The 20,115-nt window shown below is 37.9% G+C and overlaps 1 protein-coding gene across 2 annotated transcripts in view; it reads left to right on the forward strand.

The window, feature by feature from the left end:
* Positions 1-20,115, forward strand: part of LOC150093788 (cytoplasmic dynein 1 intermediate chain 1-like) — a 479,575-nt gene that overhangs the window by 375,679 nt on the left and 83,781 nt on the right. For both annotated transcript variants that reach the window (XM_090413194.1, XM_090413193.1), the window contains exon 12: positions 15,342-15,462. In XM_090413194.1, the coding sequence (XP_090269320.1) occupies positions 15,342-15,462 (121 nt within the window). The remainder of the gene's footprint in view (positions 1-15,341; positions 15,463-20,115) is intronic.

Genomic DNA, 20,115 nt, shown 5'->3' on the forward strand with positions numbered 1-20,115 from the left:
GGAAACTGATACATGTATGCGCTGAAGAATGTGAAGGATCTGTGGTCGATGTGTGTGAGAAGTGTTGGGATAGGCTGGAGCGTTTGGGAATTGAAGCTGACATTGGGACTGTAGCGGAAGAACTTCGGCGGGAGTTCATGAAAATGAAATATGACCTTCATCTTCTGCATGAGGAATTGGAAGTGCTCGGTAAGGAGATACTAGAAGTTAAAACTGAGTTTAATGTGTTAAACAGAGAAATTAGGACTATAGAGATTACTTTAGCTGAAGTAACTAGAACAGGATTATGTATGAATGTCTTTGGTGAATGATGCAGTAATAAATAGTATGGGTGTGATTGGGAGTCAAGAAAATAAAACCCCAAGTGGCCTAGAAGAAACGAGATGTCGTGAGAGTGGTGGGAGTAAGTAATAGAGCGTTGAGTAATGAAACTGGGAGAGTCATGCTGAATAGTGTAGAAAATGAGTCCACGAGTGACGCTTGTGTGGACTTGAATGAAGTTAAGAGTGGTAAGATATATGGTGAATCTATGATTAAGGGTATGGAGAGTGGTATCCATGAAGAGTGCTTGGCTGGTGGGACAATAGAAAGAGTGGCTTTAGCAATAAAGAGAGGGCCCGAAGCAGACAAGATGATAGTTATGGTGGGTACAAATGACCTGAGTGGTGGTATAATTCAGGTAAGAAAAGATTTAAGAACATTGTTAGATATTGTGAAGAGGAAAAGTGTCAGTGGGAGGATAGTGTGTGTGCTGCCTCGTTTTGACAATTACGAGTTAAGTAGACGAGCGATGATAATGAATGATATGATTGCAAGAATGTGCAAAAAAAGAGGTCTGGAATTTGTTGATGTTTGGAGTGTGTTTGAAGGAAAAAAGACAATTGTATGCTAGAGATGGACTGCATCTGAACATGGAAGGACATAAGCGATTGAAGAAGTTACTGTTTTATGAACAAGTCGAAGTAATTGGGCAGGGAAACTAATATTGAAAAGGTTGAGTGTAAGAGAGAGAAACTTTAGCACTGATTGTATATTTATTGATCCTTATTCGCAGAATAAATTGCAGAAGAGAGGGGATAAAAATCGGCATGGGACTACTGAAATTAGTGACTTATATATCAGTTCTAAAGCCGGTACAAGATCTAGAGGGAATCTGCAATTTTTGTATACCGATGCAAGAAGCATTCAAAATAAGAGAGAAGAATTTTTGGCATTGTCAGTGCAATCTCACCAAAAGTTATAGGCATTAGTGAAACTTAGCTGTCAGTAGAAGATGTGGTCACTGGAATTGAATCTGATGGGTACAGTATTTTCAGGGAGGATAGAGAAGATAGAACAGGGGGAGGAGTACTGTGATGATAGCTGATGTGTTGCAGCCAAAGAAAGTAGTATATCAAGATGATAGCCACGTGAATGCGAGTTCATTTGAAGCAGTCTGGTGTGAAATAGTGACCAATGCAACCAAATATACAGTTGGATGCTGCTATAGGCCAGGGAGTACAGGGGGAGATATTGAATTCATGCATCAGCAAATTAGTGCAATGAGTGCAGGGTTAGTGATTATTATGGGGGATTTTAATTATGGTGATATCAGTTGGAAGGAGGAAATATCACATAGCAAAAAGGAAATGGAGTTCATACATCTTTTACGAGATAATTACTTGAAACAGCACATAACTGAAGGGACACGTGGTGTGAGAGTGTTGGACCTGGTTATTGGTTCAGAGGTTATATGCATAAGTAAGGTGTCCTCGTTATCTCCAATTGGTGAAAGCGATCACGTGGTATTGACTTGGGAGGTTGCAAAATCTGTGGATTTTTCTGTTAAGAATGGGTATATACGGAACTACAGGTTAGGCAATTATAACAAGCTTCAGAGTGAGCTTGCAGCCATCCCATGGCAGAACATATTGCAGGGGAAAGATGTTAGCAGTGCATGGGATAAAATCAGCGGGTATCTGAGGAAAGCAATATCAGATTGTGTCTCCATGGTCAGGAAGTCAAACAAGGGAGGCATTAGATGAATGAGCAGTAGTATCAAGCTTGATCTGCAAAAAAAGAAAATGTTATGGAGAATTTACAAGGAGAAAGGCAATCAGTACACCCATGAGCAGTACAAGGCTCAAGCTAGGAAGGTTACCAGCATAGTAAGAAAAGCTAAATCAGGTTATGAGAAGACCTTAGCCGGAAGACAGTACTCCAAGAGATTGATGAGGCTAGGGACTTAGGGGAGTTGGTAGATAGGGAGATCAGGTTCAGAGGACACATTGCTAAGGTGTCCAAGATTGCACATAGGATTACTTGGTTGTTGAGGAACACACTGACATCCAGAGATAAAGAGGTTATTATTCTCCTTTATAAAGCGTTGATACTTCCACATTTGAATTACTGTGCTCAGGTCTGGTCACCTGGATTCCTTGGAGATGAGGAGGCTGTGGAGAGGGTTCAGAGAAGAGTGACCAAGTTGGTGAGTGATGTAAAAAATGCTCCCTACATTGATAGATTGAGAGCTTGTGGATTGCAGAGGTTGGTTGATAGGCGGAGAAGAGGGGATATGATAGAAACATTTAAATTACTGAAAGGTTTTTATAGGATTGATGCAGGGGAAATGTTTCAGCTGTGTGATAGTGATGGAAGAACAAGAGGTCATCCCTGGAAATTAAAGAAGCGTGTGGTTAACAAGGGTGTCAGAACAAGATTTTTTGCCTGGAGGGTGGTGAATGAGTGGAATTCATTGCCTGACTTAGTTGTGAGCTCTTCGTCTGTAAATGAATTCAAGAAGAAATATGACAGATGTTGTTTTGCTAGTTTGGGTCTCCTGCGATGAGTCTACTGACTCCATGGAGATACCCATAATAATAATAGAGCATCCGGTTTGTCCAAAGTAAGAAAGATGGCAGTCACATGGAACTTGGAGAGAGACATAGTTGAGCGTTTATCTTTAGACAAAGGGAAATAGGTGAATATTTTATTAATAGGAATATAAGTAGTTGTTAGATCATGTTTCTTTAAAATTCTTGAAATTGGTTCTGAAATTCCAGAGATATATGGGATTGGAACTCGGCTTATTGATTCTTTGTTGTTTTGGTTTGGCTTGTAGGAGTCAAACAGATGTTGTGTAGTGCTTTTTGTGGTCCTTTCAGAGAATCCGTTTAATTTAATGTATTGTTTGATAGTAGAAAGTTCTTTCTGTAAATGATGGTGAGTTGAACAATTAGTTCTAGCTTGTCAAATTAATCATTTAATGATTCCTGTCTTTTGAGAAGAATGATGTGCAGATTGTTTGAGAATGTAACGTCCAGTGAAAGTGGGGGTTAGATATATAGACAACATTTCTGCAGTCTGGGCTCGCAACAGAGATTCCCTACCTTCCTTTTTAGTCAAAATCAATACTCTACACCCTCGTATCAAATTCACCATGGAAATTGTAAAAGACAACAAATTATCCTTTTTAGACATCCTTCTCATCCACTCACCACCAGGTAATTTAACATCAGTCTACAGAAAACCCACTTGTACTGAACATTACATTCTCAAACAATCTGCACATCATCCTTCTCAAAAGACAGGAAACATCAAATGTTTAATTCCACAAGCTAGAACTAATTGTTCAACTCCCCATCATTTATAGAAAGAACTTTCTACTATCAAACAATACATGAAATTAAACAGCTTCTCCGAAAGGGCTACACAACATCTCTTTGACTCCTACAAGCCAAACCAAACAACCAAGAATCAATACGTCAAGTTCTAATCCCATGTATCTCCAGAATTTCAAAACTAATTTCAAGAATTTTAAAGAAAATATGATCTGACAGCTACTTATATTCCTATTAATAAAATATCCACCTATTTCCCTTCATCTTAAGATAAACTCTCAACTATGTCTCTTCCTGATGTATACCAAGTTCCATATAAATAAAATTGGATAGAATATACAAACTGAACGGCCAACACCTGATGATCTAAACAATTAATAAAATATAAACCAATTGGGAAGAAAAATGGAGTGATACACATCCTGTGTATCACTCCATGTAACTGAGCTATCTCCCTCAGCACAGCCCACTCTTCATTTGTTACATCCATCATACTTCTATTCTGTTGATCAACACTTTTGCTCACTTTCTCTCTTCTCTTAATTGTGTCACTTTTAATCCTATTCTGTTATACTGTCACAGATATTTTCACACGTATCTCTTCTGTTCTGTCCACTGATTCAATCTTGCTACCTGACCTCACTTTTGATCCTCGCTTTCACAGCATTTTCGGCATATTTTCCCACCACTATTACTTTCAAACCAAATTTCCTTTGCCATTTTGGTGATGCGTACATCTCACAAACATTGCACTGTATGAAGTCCCTTTAGCTGAATTCTTTAAACAATGCCCCCCCCCCCCCCACCCCCCCCCCCCCCCACCCCCCCCCCCCCCCACCCCCCCCCCCCCCCACCCCCCCCCCCCCCCACCCCCCCCCCCCCCCACCCCCCCCCCCCCCCACCCCCCCCCCCCCCCACCCCCCCCCCCCCCCACCCCCCCCCCCCCCCACCCCCCCCCCCCCCCACCCCCCCCCCCCCCCACCCCCCCCCCCCCCCACCCCCCCCCCCCCCCACCCCCCCCCCCCCCCACCCCCCCCCCCCCCCACCCCCCCCCCCCCCCACCCCCCCCCCCCCCCACCCCCCCCCCCCCCCACCCCCCCCCCCCCCCACCCCCCCCCCCCCCCACCCCCCCCCCCCCCCACCCCCCCCCCCCCCCACCCCCCCCCCCCCCCACCCCCCCCCCCCCCCACCCCCCCCCCCCCCCACCCCCCCCCCCCCCCACCCCCCCCCCCCCCCACCCCCCCCCCCCCCCACCCCCCCCCCCCCCCACCCCCCCCCCCCCCCACCCCCATGAAATTCAGTTTTATCCTACTCAAGACTAAATGGTGATCACTTCCAATTTCAAATCCTCTGTACACTCTGGTGTCCTGCACCAGGGAGAAAACATCACTATCAACAATAATTACATAGTCAATGAGACTTTTCTTATTTCTTGCCTCCTCTCTCCATGTGAATTTGTGGACATTTTTATGTTGGAACATTGTGTTAATAATAACCAGTCCATGTACTGAACAGAAATCTAACAGGTATTTTCCATTATTATTAGCTTTGCTCTTTTCTCCAAATTTTCCCAAAATATTTTTATATGTCTGACAATCATTTCCTACTTTGCTATTTAGATCCCCAACAAGGACCAATTTTTCATTGTGTCAATTGCTTTTTCTAAAGCCTCAAAAAATTCCTCCACTTCTACTTTAGGAGAACCTTCTGTGGGACCATAGGCACAAATAAGTCTCATTGTCCAGCTCCCCATTCTGATATTTGCACACATCACTTTACTTGAAATTGCCTGTCATTCAAGAAGATTAGCCTCGTATTTAGTGTTGAATACTATGGCTACTCCTTCTTTTCCTTGATTGTCATTGCCTGAATATAACATTTTGTATTTATTGCTTAGAAAGAGCTCACCAGTTTTTGTCTTTTTTGTTTCAGCCACCCCTATTATGTCGAACTGGTATTTATCAAATTCCTTAGCTAGCTCCATTTCTTTGCAATTCAGGCTTCTTGTGTTGATAGTACCGATCTTGAACTCTGGTGATGTTGAGTTTGGGTAGGTTTTAGGACTTGTTCCAGTAGCTGACTTTTTTGCTGTTTACCCTGTTTCCTGGCAAAAACAATGGGGGCCTTGTTTAACCGGGCGATGCTCCAGCAGGCATGAAATTCTGTCATGTTGTACCATCATTTTTTATTTTATTTTAAGCCAATAAGAATACAATTTAGTCAGCTAAATCCCATATTGCCAGCCCAAACTCGTTCGTTCAGTATCCAGGTAGATACCCAACAGGATGCACCTCGAGTAGGTGAGGATTGGACATTAGGTCAGAAGTCCTGATTGGTTCTCCGCATTCCTTTAAAGGCTATGTGGAGGTCTCCTCTCATTTATATAGATTTGACTCTTACATACCCCACCTTAACAGTCGGTACTCTAAAATTCACTTCACATTAGAAAAAGAATCTAATAACTGGCTGCGTTTTCTTAACACATTGGTCACTCACCTTTAGGTGGTTCACTATCTTTTTCTGTTTATAGAAAGCCACCACACACACTGGAAGATATGTACACAAGCAATCACATCATCAGGCCCAACACTATTGAGATCCTCAAACACTTATTCATAGTGCCAGAGCTATTTATTATTGTGATGTAATCCTGGTCCACAGAACTCAACTATCTTCACTGCGATTTTTTTTTGGTCAGTTGCTATATCTCCTACAAAATAAAAAATATATTAAAAAAATACTGCATGTGCCCCTACTTCCCCTTCCCCAAACACACAGCAGCAAAACACTACTATTCCCATTTCATATATCCAGAATACATCTTAAAAGATAGCCAAAGTACTAATTAAATATAACCTTTACACCACATTCAAACCACACATCAAATTAGCAACTCTGATCCGTTCTCCTAAAGACAAACTCCATTTTCCATAGTACATCCTGTAGTGTATGTGTAAAGCTAAGTTATCATCACAGAACACTTCATACATAAGTGTTCTATGATTATAACTTGGCTTATTGGCCTATGATTATAACTTGGACAGACAGGAAGATCTGCTTTGGTGAACACAAGAAATACATTCACTGCCATCATATTGGCAATTCAGTTAGGATTGGCAGAACTGCTTTGCACACCTCTTTGCACAGGATTAAGTAGAAGAAAAACTAATGTGCTCTATGGAAGTCATTTACAGGTTAGAGAGACTATTTTTAGCATCAGCAGTGGCTATGAACCATTCTCCTAACCTTAAAAGGTATAGCTGCATTAATCTGTAAAAATTTGGGAGACAATCATCTTATGATCAACACAACAGCAATGATAACTTCTTTACAATATCAGCAGATGCCTAATTACAGCTTTAGATGTTTTTTGTCCTTTACAGTTTAAATTATTTCACTTATTATCTCATGTAAACTGGAACAAGTAGTTGTGCTCTGAGGATTCAGGGTTGAAATTCAGAAAAATATAAGCTAGTCAATAATCATCTTTTTTTCCCTATGATTTAGAATTTTGTATTGTAATACTATTAAAAAAACATATAACATCCAACATAAGACTGTTTACAAGATGTCTTGATAATCTTTCTCAAGGATAGATTGCATAATAAATTAAAGATACCAAGAAATTATATTTTTGTTTAATCCTTTATCCAAGTGTAAACAAACCATGTTTGAGCATGAAGTATCTTCACGACCAGGCTTCTTGTATGTAGAGACTGACTCCACATCAATTGCTGTAGATGCAATGATGCTTAGCATTATACTTACCTTTCAGGTAAGATAATGCTAAGCATTATGGAAAGGGCTACTACTCTGACCAGCTTTGACCTTTATTGGGCATGTTGAAGTGCAGGGATATCTCTCCAAAAACTGAGTGACCAAAAAACACTAAATCTCACTGAGTGATCCTAAAAGATCACTATTAAACTCATTACTCCTGACCTGAATGACCCAGGACAAGAAACTTAGTGGTGGCTCCATTCAGTGACTGGCAAAGCCTCTCCACCAAGCATAGCTAGCCTCTTTACTCCCCAGAAAGCAAGCAAACCTGAAAACATTATCAAATGTCATCAGTGGAAGCCAGACCTAGAATGGATACAAGATTGAAGTAATGCAGAAGTCATATATTATCCATATACAAGTAGTCAAATGGTGTCACACCTTATCGAAATACTCTAGATCAGAGATAGACATTGAAAGTTTTTTCACTTGATTATACTATAAATTAAAGATGCCAAGAAATTATATTCTTGGTTTAATTCTTTATCCAAGTGTAAACAAACAATGTTTGAGTGAGATGTATCTTCATGACTGAGATACTTATATATAGAGGCTGACTTCACATCAGTTGCCATAGTATCCCATAATGCAAAGCACACACAAACCCTTTCCGGTGAGTATAATGCTAAGCATTATGAGAAGGGCTACTACCCAGACTGGTTTCAACTTTTATTGAGGTCTCATCAGTGGAAACCAGATCCAGAAGAGATACCAAGGTAGAAGTAGTGTCCCTTCCCATAATGCTTAGCATTATACACATCTGAAAGGGTGCATATGCTTTGCATTATGTGATGATACTAAGATAACTGATGTGAAATCATTAGCCTCTATATACAAGTAGCCCAGTCATGAAGATACTTCACTTGCAAGCATTGCTTGCTTGCACTGGCATAAAAGATCAAACAAGAATATAATTTCTTGGCATCATTAATTTATTATACAATATATCCTTGTGAAGGATCATCAAGACATTTTGCAGACAGGCTTAGGTATTGAACGTTATAACTTTTATTAATTGTATTACAACATAAAACACTAATTCAGAGAGAAAAAAAGATGTTCGACTGGCTTGTTTACACTTGGATGAAGGATTAAACCAAGAATATAATTTCTTGTCATCTTTAATTTATAATATAACCAAGCAAATAAACATTCAAGATATATTGTACACAAAGTGCAACAATTTGGTATGTGAAAATTAAAATTAGCCAGTCAACAGGTTACCCTTCCTTAAATGATGCCAGCACAATTCCAGCTTTTCTTAAATTCAAAGAAAAGTTATGAACAATGTCCAACATCTAAGCCTGTCTACAAGATTACTGTTAAAAAGATGAAAACTATTAAAAATAAGCAGGATAAACTCCAGATATTATATTTTCAGGGATGAATGAACAGATCAAGTACAAAATTTTCAGCTACTGGGTACAGCTTTTCATGAAGATGGCAAATTAAACAAAAGTAATATAAAATGAAATAACCTAATAGAATAATTAAAGTTGTTATGGCATGGCAGAGAGAAATTTCAGTAAAATTATATGATGAAAGAGAAACTAGCCAAACATAAAAGTAACAATACACAAGATAACATTCAAATCAATTTCAACATATATAGCTGAAAGATGCACTGGAAACAAAACAGTTTAATGATTCTAAATATATGAGAATGCTTAGGGGAAAAAAATCATGCGAATGTATATATAACTTTGTAGAAGAACCAATTAAAAGATGAAGATATTAGAAAAGAACTGGATATTTGGTTTCAAAAGAAGAAACCTTTGATGGGAGATTGGAGAGCAGGCATGAGCATTCTTGAAGAAAGTCTTGGGAGTTAACCAATGTTTAAATGATAGAATCATATTAATATCCAAAAAAATACTGAAATCTGAATGGGTATTTATATCCTAATTAAGAGTGTCTTAGAAGAGCTGATCATATTAGATTTTATATGGCTGATTGGAGCTGTATATCAATATGAATAAGGAAGTGAGAAGTGTATTTTTTTGCATCATAGAGTGGAGATAAGAGGAATGCATTCCTAGAATGGTCAGTTAGTGCACTGATGATGTGTTCAGTGCAAATTGTGATAAATACCATAGTCTGTACAGAATTTAGCCTCTTACAATGAGCCTTGTGGCTTGCTCCATTGGAGACCTTGAAAATATTCAAGATTCAGTAGGGATGCTTAAGGGTCAAAGCTGTATAACTGAGAGGAGACCTCCACATAGCCTTTAAAGAACCAACTAGGTCTTCAGACCTAATGTCCAATCCTCATCTACTTGTGGTGCACCCTGTTAGGTGTCTTCCTGGATACTGAATGAATGGGGATGGGCTGGCAATTTGGGATTTAGCCGAACAAATTGTATTCATATTGGCTTAAACCAAAATATAAAATGATGGTACAACATGACAGAATTTCATGCTGGCTGGGGCATCACCAGGTTAAATAAGGCCCCTATTGTTTTCGCCAGGGAAGCAGGGAAAACAGCAAAAAGTCAGCTACTGGAACAAATATTAAAACTCACCCCAACTCAACATCACCAGAGTTCAGTATCGGTACTATCAACATAAGAAGCCTGGCAAAGAAATGGAGCTAGTTGAGGAATCAGATAAGTACCAGATCGACATAATAGGGGTGACTGAAACAAAAAAGACAAAATCTGGTATTGGAAGTTTTTCCCCACTTGGTTCGACTATAATAAATTTAGTTCAATCCTTTATCCAAGTATAAGAAAACAAAGTTTGGGCCTGAAGTATCTTCAGGACTGAGGCAACTCATGGTAAAGGTGGACCAAACTCTCATCACTGCTTGTCTTAGTATCTCCCATAATGCAGACACGTTTAATGCTATGAATTAAGTGAAGGGCCACTACCCAGACCGGTTTTGACCTTTATTGAGGTCTTGTCAGTGGGAGCCAAACCCAGAGGTGGTGATACTAAGGTGGAAACAATGGAGAAGTCATCTTTACCTATATGAGTTGCCAAAAGATGTCTCACCTTATTATTAAATTATTCTGGATTTAGAGAAAGATGTAGGAAGTTTTTTTCCACTTGGTTAGATTATAATAAATTTAGTTTAATCCTTTATACAAAGACAAGTAGTGATGAGAGCTTGGTCCGCCTTTACCACGAGTTGCCTCAGTCCTGCCCCAAACTTTGTTTGCTTACACTTGGATAAAGGATTAAACTAAATTTATTATAGTCTTACCAAGTGGGAAAAAACTTACATCTTTCTCTAAATCCAGAGTAATTTAATAATAAGGTGAGGCAACTTTTGGCAACTCGTATGGTTAAAGATGACTTCTCCATTGTTTCCACCTTAGTATCACCACTTCTGAGCCTGGCTCCCACTGACGAGACCTCAATAAAGGTCAAAACCGGTCAGGGTAGTGGCCCTTCCCTTAAAGCATAGCATTGTACATGTCTGCAAGGAGATGTGGTTTGCATTATGGGAAATACTAAGACAAGTAGTGATGAGAGCTTGTTCCACCTTTACCACGAGTTGCCTCAGTCCTGAAGATACTTCAGGTGTTTGCTTACAGTTGGATAAAGGATTAAACTAAATTTATTAACAAAATCTGGTGAGATCTTTCTGAGCAATAAATACAAAATGTTATATTCAGGCAATGCTAATCAAGGAAAAGAAGGAGTAGCCATAGTATTCAACACTAAATACGAGGCTGATCTTCTTGAATGGCAGGCAGTCTCAAGTAGAATGACGTGGGCAAATATGATAATGGGGAACTGGACAATGAGACTTATTTGTGCCTATGGTCCCACAGAAGGTTCTACTAAAGTGGAAGTAGGGGAATTTTTTGAGGCTTTAGGGAAAGCATCTGACACAGAGAAAAAGGAAAAGTTGGTCCTTGTTGAGGGATCTAAATAGCAGAGTGAGGAAATGATTGTCAGACATACAAAAATATTTTGTGTAAATTTTTAGAAAGCAGCAAAGCTAATAATAATGGCAAATACCTGATGAATTTCTGCTCAGGAGATGGGCTGGTTATTATTAACACAATGTTCAAACATAAAAATGTGCACAAATTCACATGGGGAGAAGAGGCAAGGAATTGACTATATTATTGTTGATAGTGATGTCTTCTCACTGGTGCAGGACACTAGAGTGTACAGAGGATTTGAAATTAGAAGTGAAAACTGTTTAGTCTTGAGCAGGATAAAATTGAATTTCATATTGAAAAGAAGAACATATAAAAAAGTTTCAGCTCTCAGATATGAACTGTAGACTAAAATACACAAACATTATTCAAGAAAAAATGAAAGAGTTTGAGAACAGGAACCAAACCTTGCAGATTCACTGGCAAGCCCTGAAGAAAAAAGTGAGCGATTCAGCCAGAGAGGCATGTGGTGAGGTTGTCTGCAAGGATAGAAAAATCAGAACTCCATGGTGGACACAGGAAGTTAAAGAGGCAGGAAAGGAAAATAAGAAAGCATATCAAAGGTTTCTGGCATATAAGTCAGCTTTTGTTCTTAGAGAATACAGTCAAATGTCATGGGAAGACATAGAAAATAACTATCAAGAAGGTAGCAAGATATTCTGGAGGTTGTTGAAGAAGCTCAGAAAAGGAGGAAAGAGTGCTGTAAAAGGTATTAAAGATGATGAAAGTGACATGAAAACTGGAGAAAAAGATAACCTTGAAGTATGGAGTAATTACTTCCAAAAATTGCTAAATGAAACAATCAGTGATGGCACAGTAGTAAAAAACACTGACCAGGCATGCTGTCAGGAACGCATATCCATACTTGAAGTAGAAAAAGCCATCAACAGCCTGAAATGTGGAAAGACAGCTGAAGTTGATGATATTCGACCAGAAATGCTTAAGTATGGAGGTATAAAAGTCTTCCAGTGGCTGCACTGCATAGTTCAGAAGGCGTGAACAGATGATTGGAGTAGAGCTTTCATAGTACCCATATATAAAAAAGGAAATAAAACTGAATGTGAGAATTACAGAGGTATTTCTCTACTGAGTGTTCCTGGTAAGATTTATATAAGTATAATTGAGAAACAGTTGAGAAGGATAGCGGAAGAAAATCTTGGTGAAGAACAATCTGGATTCAGGCCAAATATAGGCTGTCAGGATCAGATCTTCACTTTACGACAAATAGTTGAGAAATCAAGGAATTTAACAAAGATCTGTATTTAAGTTTTGTAGATATGGAAAAGGCATATGACAAGGTGCCAAGAGAGAAGCTATTCAAAATGCTACAGTTATATGTTGATTCAAGCAATACTTAGGGCGTTATATCAAGCAATACTAGTTTTTATTTGGGTTGTCAGCAGTCAGAATTGAAGGAAGTACAAGAAAATGGTTTAATGTTAAATCTGGCATCAGACAAGGATGTACATTATCCCTTCTGTTACTCATTATCTATATGGATCACATTATGAAGGAAAGTGGTATTAAACCTGATATGAAAATTGGAGATGTTAATGTCGGCTCTTCGCTTATGTAGATGATGTTATACTTTTAAATAAATCTGCTAAAAGTCTGCAAGATTCTTTGACTAAGTGGAATAAACTGTTGTAATAGATGTGATATGAAGGTCAGCAATAACAAGACAAAGACAATGAAAATAGGCAGAAGCATTGAAAATATCAACTTCATTCTGAATGGTGAACCTACAGAACAAGTGAAACATTTCAGCTACTTAGGCTCGATTTTTAGTGATGATGATAAATTAAATATGGAAATAGACAACAGAATCAACAAAGCTGGTATGTTAGGAAGTCAATTGAATAAATTTATGTGGAATAAGAGAGAAATTAGCCAAAACAATAAATTAGCTGTACACAAGACAGTATTCAAGCCAATTTTAACTTATGGATCCGAGACCGCAAATATGAAAGTCCTGAGAAAGATTAAGGGTATGAACAGATGGTATCAATGGCAATATCATATTAAAAACGAGGATATTAGGAAAGAACGTGACATTGTCAGCATCCAGGAATACGTTAGCAGAGCTAATCTCAGGTGGTATGGTCACTTAAAGAGAATGGAAGAGGAAAGATTAGTAAAACAAGTGTTCTCTGCCAGGTTGGCATGAAAAAGACCCAGAGTACAACCAAGATATAGGTCAATTGATATGATAAAAATTTCCTTAGAAATATAACAAAAATATAAAAATACAAAAATAAAACAGAAATATAAGATCTGATAATGTTGGAGTCTTGACAGGTAACACTGATTTGGAGAAAAATTGTAGATAGGAAATTCGTGATGATGTAAATTTTTTATTTTAGTACCATCATATCCTGTACACCCCTTGAGGGTACATGGCAGGAATTTGATGATGATGATGATGAGAGATTCAGTAAATAATGTAATATTTTGGAATACCTATTGTTAGCAAACTGGTATTGAATTCTTAAGGACTACTCCTTAAGAATGCTTACAAAGAGGTAATGGTAATTTTTTGAAATTAGGAATGTTTTAAGTTTAGAAGGAATAAAAAAAATATAGAGATGCTCTTCAAAATTCCATTATATCAACTACATGAAGAGAACCTAGATTAAAAAAAATTAATATAATAACTCAACCATTTTTGTGTGCCAACAGGTACACTCCATCAGGCATATGCTTGTAAGAGTAAATAGCCAAGACATATAATGTATCTTAGTAAGCAGCAAAAAAAGAATATAGTGGATGAAAGCAAGTGTACCAGCTGATGTTATCACATACTACATCAACATTCATATCATAGCCAAGGTCTGGAAGTGTAAGAATTTCGAAGAATGAGACCAAACAAGGTCCAAATCATGCCTTAGTTCGTATTGCATTGAGTTTGAAGCATTTTAGAAACTTCTTTCAAGTTTCTGACAAATCACTTAAGTTCAGTATACAGCATTTCTGTTTTTTTTTTTTTTTACAGAGTACCAGATGACCTTCAGCTATTGTGTGAAAAACTAAACCAGATAAATATTTTCTTTTTGACTTCTTTAATATGTTCTGACGTGCATATTTCTCTGAAACTTCCCATTTAACCAACTTAACAAATGCCACATGAACAATGAATCTTGTAGATACCTGCTTTGAGTGGAGGATGAGGAGAATTTGGAGATGTTATATACTGGAGTGAAAGCTACTTTTATGCCATGACTCTGGAGAATCTAAGAATTTTGTCCATAACATTGCAGATGTAAGGAAGGGTGATCAACTTTGAAGTCTTTCTTATTTATCAATGTCTTGCAGGGAATTTTGTGAAATCCTAGTGATCATCTTGCACCCATATAAAGGAAAGGGTATGGGTGAGGTAATGAAGTTCTTTATTTCTTTTGTATATGTTGCTGAAGTAGTAGTAGTAGTACACTCCCTTGGAGTTTTGATTAAAGGAAGATGTCAGTCATAACATCACTGAAGACTTTGACTTGTTCTTGTTTATATACACTATATATATTTGCACGTTATATACAAAGGTATTAGAAGGCTTGCATTTATCAAAAACTCTCCCTTCATTAGTATGATTGATGGAGAGAGAAATTATTTTCAGTTATTTAAAATAACTTGATAAATAATTAAACGGAACCACATATTGCATGAAAATTAAAAAAATTAAGTGTTTCCAAATCAATTGTGGGAAACATGCAATCTGACTATTGTATTATATTGTAACATGGAGAATGATCTCCACATCCAAAGTGCAAAGCAAATCAAGCTTTTCATTATCCAAATGATAAGATTACTGTTTGCACTAGGAAATTAATTTTCATAAAAATTCCCATTCACAAAATTTATCACTTGTTTGCTGGCAACAGGTTTTAAATCACCAGTTGGTAATGTTCTTGTTACTTTTCTTTCTTGACCTTCATTAAGAATAAATTTCCTTACTTTGTCAAATAAAAATGTGCAATTTGCATTTTAAAAGTTTTTTGAATTTAATTAGTTAATTTGCATTTCATTATCATTAATTTAATATGAATATGAAAAACTGGTTTCAAATTTATTTCAGGACACAATGGAATTAAATCATCAGAAGCAGTCTCGTGCAGTAGCAGTTACATGTTTATCTTTTGCAGCTGGCGACTTCAATAATTTTGTAGTTGGAAGTGAAGAGGGAGCAGTTTACACAGGTGATGAATTGCTTAATTTATACTACTTGAAACCTAAGAGTATCTTCTCTCTTACATTAATTAAAATTTTGATCTAGGTTGCAATTTAAAAATATAAAAATTCTAAATATTTCTTAAAGCTGATTTGGAGAAAACATACACCTGTCAACCATTTTGTGCACACACACACACACACCTTTTTTATCAGAAATTCCCCAATTTCCACTTTTCAGCATTTTGTTCAATCTGATTTTGAAAAAAATCTGTTTTCCATATTTTCTTGTTCTCCTAATGTGCTTCTTAAAAGTCCTCTTTTAGTTATGGCAGTTCTCACACTTGTTATCCATTATCCATGTACTTCTTATTCTTGTTCCTCTTGGATCAAGTCCAATCAAAAAGAACCTTTGGTATGAATTCTTCATATATTCTGTTAACATGAAGTAATTTTTAGCTAATCAGTTCATTTATTATCCTTTCTATTTTTGATTTTCTAGTTTGCCAATAATCCATTTTCAGTTTGACTATGATATTATTTTTGAGCCCAAGTTTTATTATACTCTGAAATAAGCTTCCTAGATATTTTTTTTTATCACTCCCATACATGAGGTGCTGCAAGGCCTGTGGCAAAGGTGAGCTGAGGTCAACAGAAAAAGTAATATATTGATATTTTTAAAAGCTGAAGGTTCTAATTTTTTTGAGGAATACTTTATGAGAAAAACTGTTCCACAGAACTGAGGTGGATGGAATAAAAGATGGAATGGGAATAGCAGGGTTCAGTGAGTTAGCAGTTCAACCGTAAGTGGATGTTGGGCAGTTATTTGCTTGTGTTAGTATAGGTTTAGCAGAAATGGGGGGTGGGGTGCATGATGAATGTTAGTTCTTATGAACAGTGCCCATGAAAATATTTGTAGAAGAAATGCAATGCAGAAACTACAATGAGAAAGTGGTGAAAGAGAGTCTATGTGAGAAGTCATCAGTTGACTGAAGTGTTCTATTCTGGACTACATCAGGAATCTTTAGAGATTTTAGGTGCACCCCCCCCCCTCCCCAAATGTGAAAGCTGTATTTCAAGATTGATTAGATTTGGGATTTGTTCAGAGAGACAGATAAAAAGTAATGTGTTGAGTGAAAATGGATAGCAAAATGAAGCCTGTTGGCGCTTTATATTTAAGAAATGGATAGCAAGTTTTTTAAAGCTACAGATGCTATAGAAGTAATCTGTTTATGCCAGGAAACTAGGAGTAAGAGTCAATCCCAGAAGAGAAATTGGGTCTTGACTGTTAAGTGGAGCATTATCAAAGTTGGAGAAGAACTGAAGTCTTTTTTTACCACATAAAATAAAAAGTGTGTTTTGGAATCACTGAAGGTGACTAGGGGTTATCACCTCATTGAAGAATGATCTGCATGTCATTCTCATCTTTCTTTGAATTCCCCAGTCTATAGCAGCAGCCAGCTGTATTATAGTTGGCTGCTGCTATTTCTCACACTAGATTGCATCAAACGTACCTCCCACTCCTGTCTTCCTGGTGATCTCTTCTATTTTTGGCTGTAATTCATCTACAGTATCCATTCTCCAATCTCTTCACTCTGTCCTCCATGAAAATACCAGTAGTAATGCATCCCTCACATTCTGTTTCTGTAACTATATCATCTGTTGTCAACCAAGTTTCACTAATGCCTATAACTTTTGGCAAGGTTGTGCCAACAAATACCAAAAACTCTTTGCTCTTATTTCTCATGGTTAACAGAATACTTCTGGCAAGATAGACTCAGCCTGTGGATCTTTATCAGTTTCTGGGGGGGGGGGTCTAAAAGCAAATTAGGTTTGCTTAGTAGTGGGCACTTGGCTCACCCATTGTGAGCCATTTAGCAGTGCATTTCATATTTCCCTGCACAGTATGGTTTTAGGGCATTTGTATCTTGAAGACATGTTCATTGCAGTCCACTGTCTGGCAGATTTATGGGTTAGAGTAGATGCTGCATTTGCAAAAAAAGTTTGCAGCCATTTTGCATAAGAAGGTTGTGATAACTAGATTATTGACTACTTGGTGAAGCTGTACATTCCTCATGAACCATGGAGTGTTGAACAGCATACAGATGCACTTGTTTTGTATGATTTGTATTTTTTTAATGTTTCAAGTCTGCTGTGTGTTCCCCCAGCTTGGTGATTCACACATCAGTATAGGTCTGATCATCATTTTTAATAGAAATAACCTGATTTCTTGCCTAGTTGACCACATCAGTTCAGTAACAGGTAAAGTTGTCCTATTGCTTTGTTTGCTTTTGAACTGATGTAATCTACATGGGATGAAAAAGTGAAGTCCTTTGTGTAGCTGTATTCCTAAGTATTTGATAACTGGCTTCCAGGGGATGGGAGTGTCAAACATTATTACCTTGCCTTCAGGGTGTGCTGTTTCCTCATGAAGAGGACAGCAGCACTCTTGTTTGCTTTGACATCGATGATGCAACATCTCCTGAACCACTACTCTAATTCTGAGATAGCAGTCTGCAGCTTTTTGTTTCAATCTTGGTCTTAGGATCTGGCCAGTATTGTGGTGTTGGCCATATAGATGGTGAAAAGTAAAGGTGATAGCAGGGAGCCCTGGGGAACTCCTGCTGTGATTCTGCATTCGGATGATCTGATTCCCTGTAATTTCACATGACGCTTCTAATCTTCAAGATAGGATCTTGTAAGGCTGGTCAGGTCTAATGGGAGTTAGACATTGTTTAGTTTATAGAGTAGCCCTCTATGCCAAACCATATCAAATGCTTTTGCAATGTCAAGAAAGACAGCACCAGTGCGCTGTTTCCAGTTGTATCCCACACTAATATGTTCCAAACTGCTCATCAGTTATAAAGTTTTTTCCCCTCATGATTTTTTGCGATTTTGCCAGTATCACTTGTTTGGTAATCTTTCCTAAACAGGAGAGTAGACTAATTGGGCAGTAGCTCTGAGGGAACTGATTTGCTTTCCCCAGTTTTGGGATTGTGTCAGCTTCTTTCTAACATGACAGAAAATAGTGAAATCTTAGCATTGCATTAGAATTAAAGATGCCAAGAAATTATATTCTTCGTTTAATCCTTTATCTAAGTGTAAGCAAATCAAGTTTGCACGTGAAATAACTTCACGACTGGGCAACTTGTATATAGAGGCTAATGACTTCACACTACTTACCTTAGTATCCCATAATGCAGAGTACATATCCTTACCGACATGAGTGCGGTGGTTGAATGCAGACGCCTTCATTGGTGTTCTTAGCCTTACTGAACTCTATTTTATGAATTTTTAGAAATGCAGTCCACTGTACCTTGTCTCGCATTATGACCAGAGTTATTCTTTCCTTTTTGTTGGTCTCTGCATCCGTTGGTGTTTCTGTGTTTTGATTAGTTATTTCCTTGTGCCTTTTTTTGCATCTGACTTATTGGACTGTGCACCATTCCTTCTACACAACCTATGCGTTGGTTCATTTGTAACATGACCCTCTTCCTCAAGTCACTTTTGTCATACCATAGTAATACACTAGCACATTCCAGTACCTTTCTTTCATATCTTCTCTACCATTCACCTTTCAAGTCATTAGTCAAGTAATGCAAATTTATTTTAGTAATTTGTTAAGTAAGCAAACTTTGCAAGTTATGTAATGTTACTGTAGTAAGTATTCTTCTAGCAATTTTGCACAGATAACTTTTTCAGAGTATTTTCATTTTTTATGTGATGTATCTCCAAGAATAATATCACCTCAATGAAACTTTAAGTACATATTTAAATACGAAGACCTAGATATAGGTGGATTGATTGGTAAAAAGTGCCTTAGAAATATAAGGAGTCCTGACAGGTAACAGACTGATTTGGAGGAAAATTTTAGATAGGAAGTTAGTAATGATGTAAATTTTTCATGTAGTACTATCATATCCTGTACACCCATATGACAGGAATTTGATGATGATTATTTCTATGCTTACCATTATTGACACAATGCCTGTCATACCTCCCCATTCAACTTGTTCCCCAACAATTGCCTCTGGTCTGTCTCATTTATCACTCTCCACACAAAAGACCCTCTTCACCCTTCCCCCACTAACGAAACTCTTTACACAACTTCCAGATCTACTGTTTTCTCCCACTCAGTCATACATTGGAAATTTCTTAGCATCTATTCCAAAACACCCCTATTAGCATCTATTCCAAAACTCAGTCAAGACTCAGTGGGAGGTACACAACTATCACACACAAAGCTCATCCAACATGCCTTAAACTGATTCAGCATGTCTACATTCAGACAGTGCATTCCACTCACCATTCACTCTCCATACAAAGACCCCGATCTTCATTCCTCTCACACCCTCCTTATACAGTTTCCAGCAATGGCCTCTTGTTCTACACCTCTCCCATTCTATGAAAAATCTCTTCCATGCCAACCTGATAACAACTGCTGACTACCTTATGTCTCAATCATATTCCTCCTCCTCCTATTCATGAGACTTTGCAATTTACAGTCCTCCTGTAAGGCCATAATGTCTGCTTGATTCTGCATTGCTCCCCCCAATTTTGCATCATCTGCAAAACAACTGCATATCACTAGTTAAACCCATCCCCAATATTATTAATATACTAATTGAACAATAATGATCTGATAACAGACTTCCGATTTGGATTGGTGTCTGACAGCCAGT

The sequence above is a fragment of the Typopeltis vanoorti genome, chromosome 23, assembly GCF_054136105.1.
Source record: "Typopeltis vanoorti isolate ZY-2024b chromosome 23, IOZ_Tvanoo_1.0, whole genome shotgun sequence".
NCBI lineage: Eukaryota > Metazoa > Arthropoda > Arachnida > Uropygi > Thelyphonidae > Typopeltis > Typopeltis vanoorti.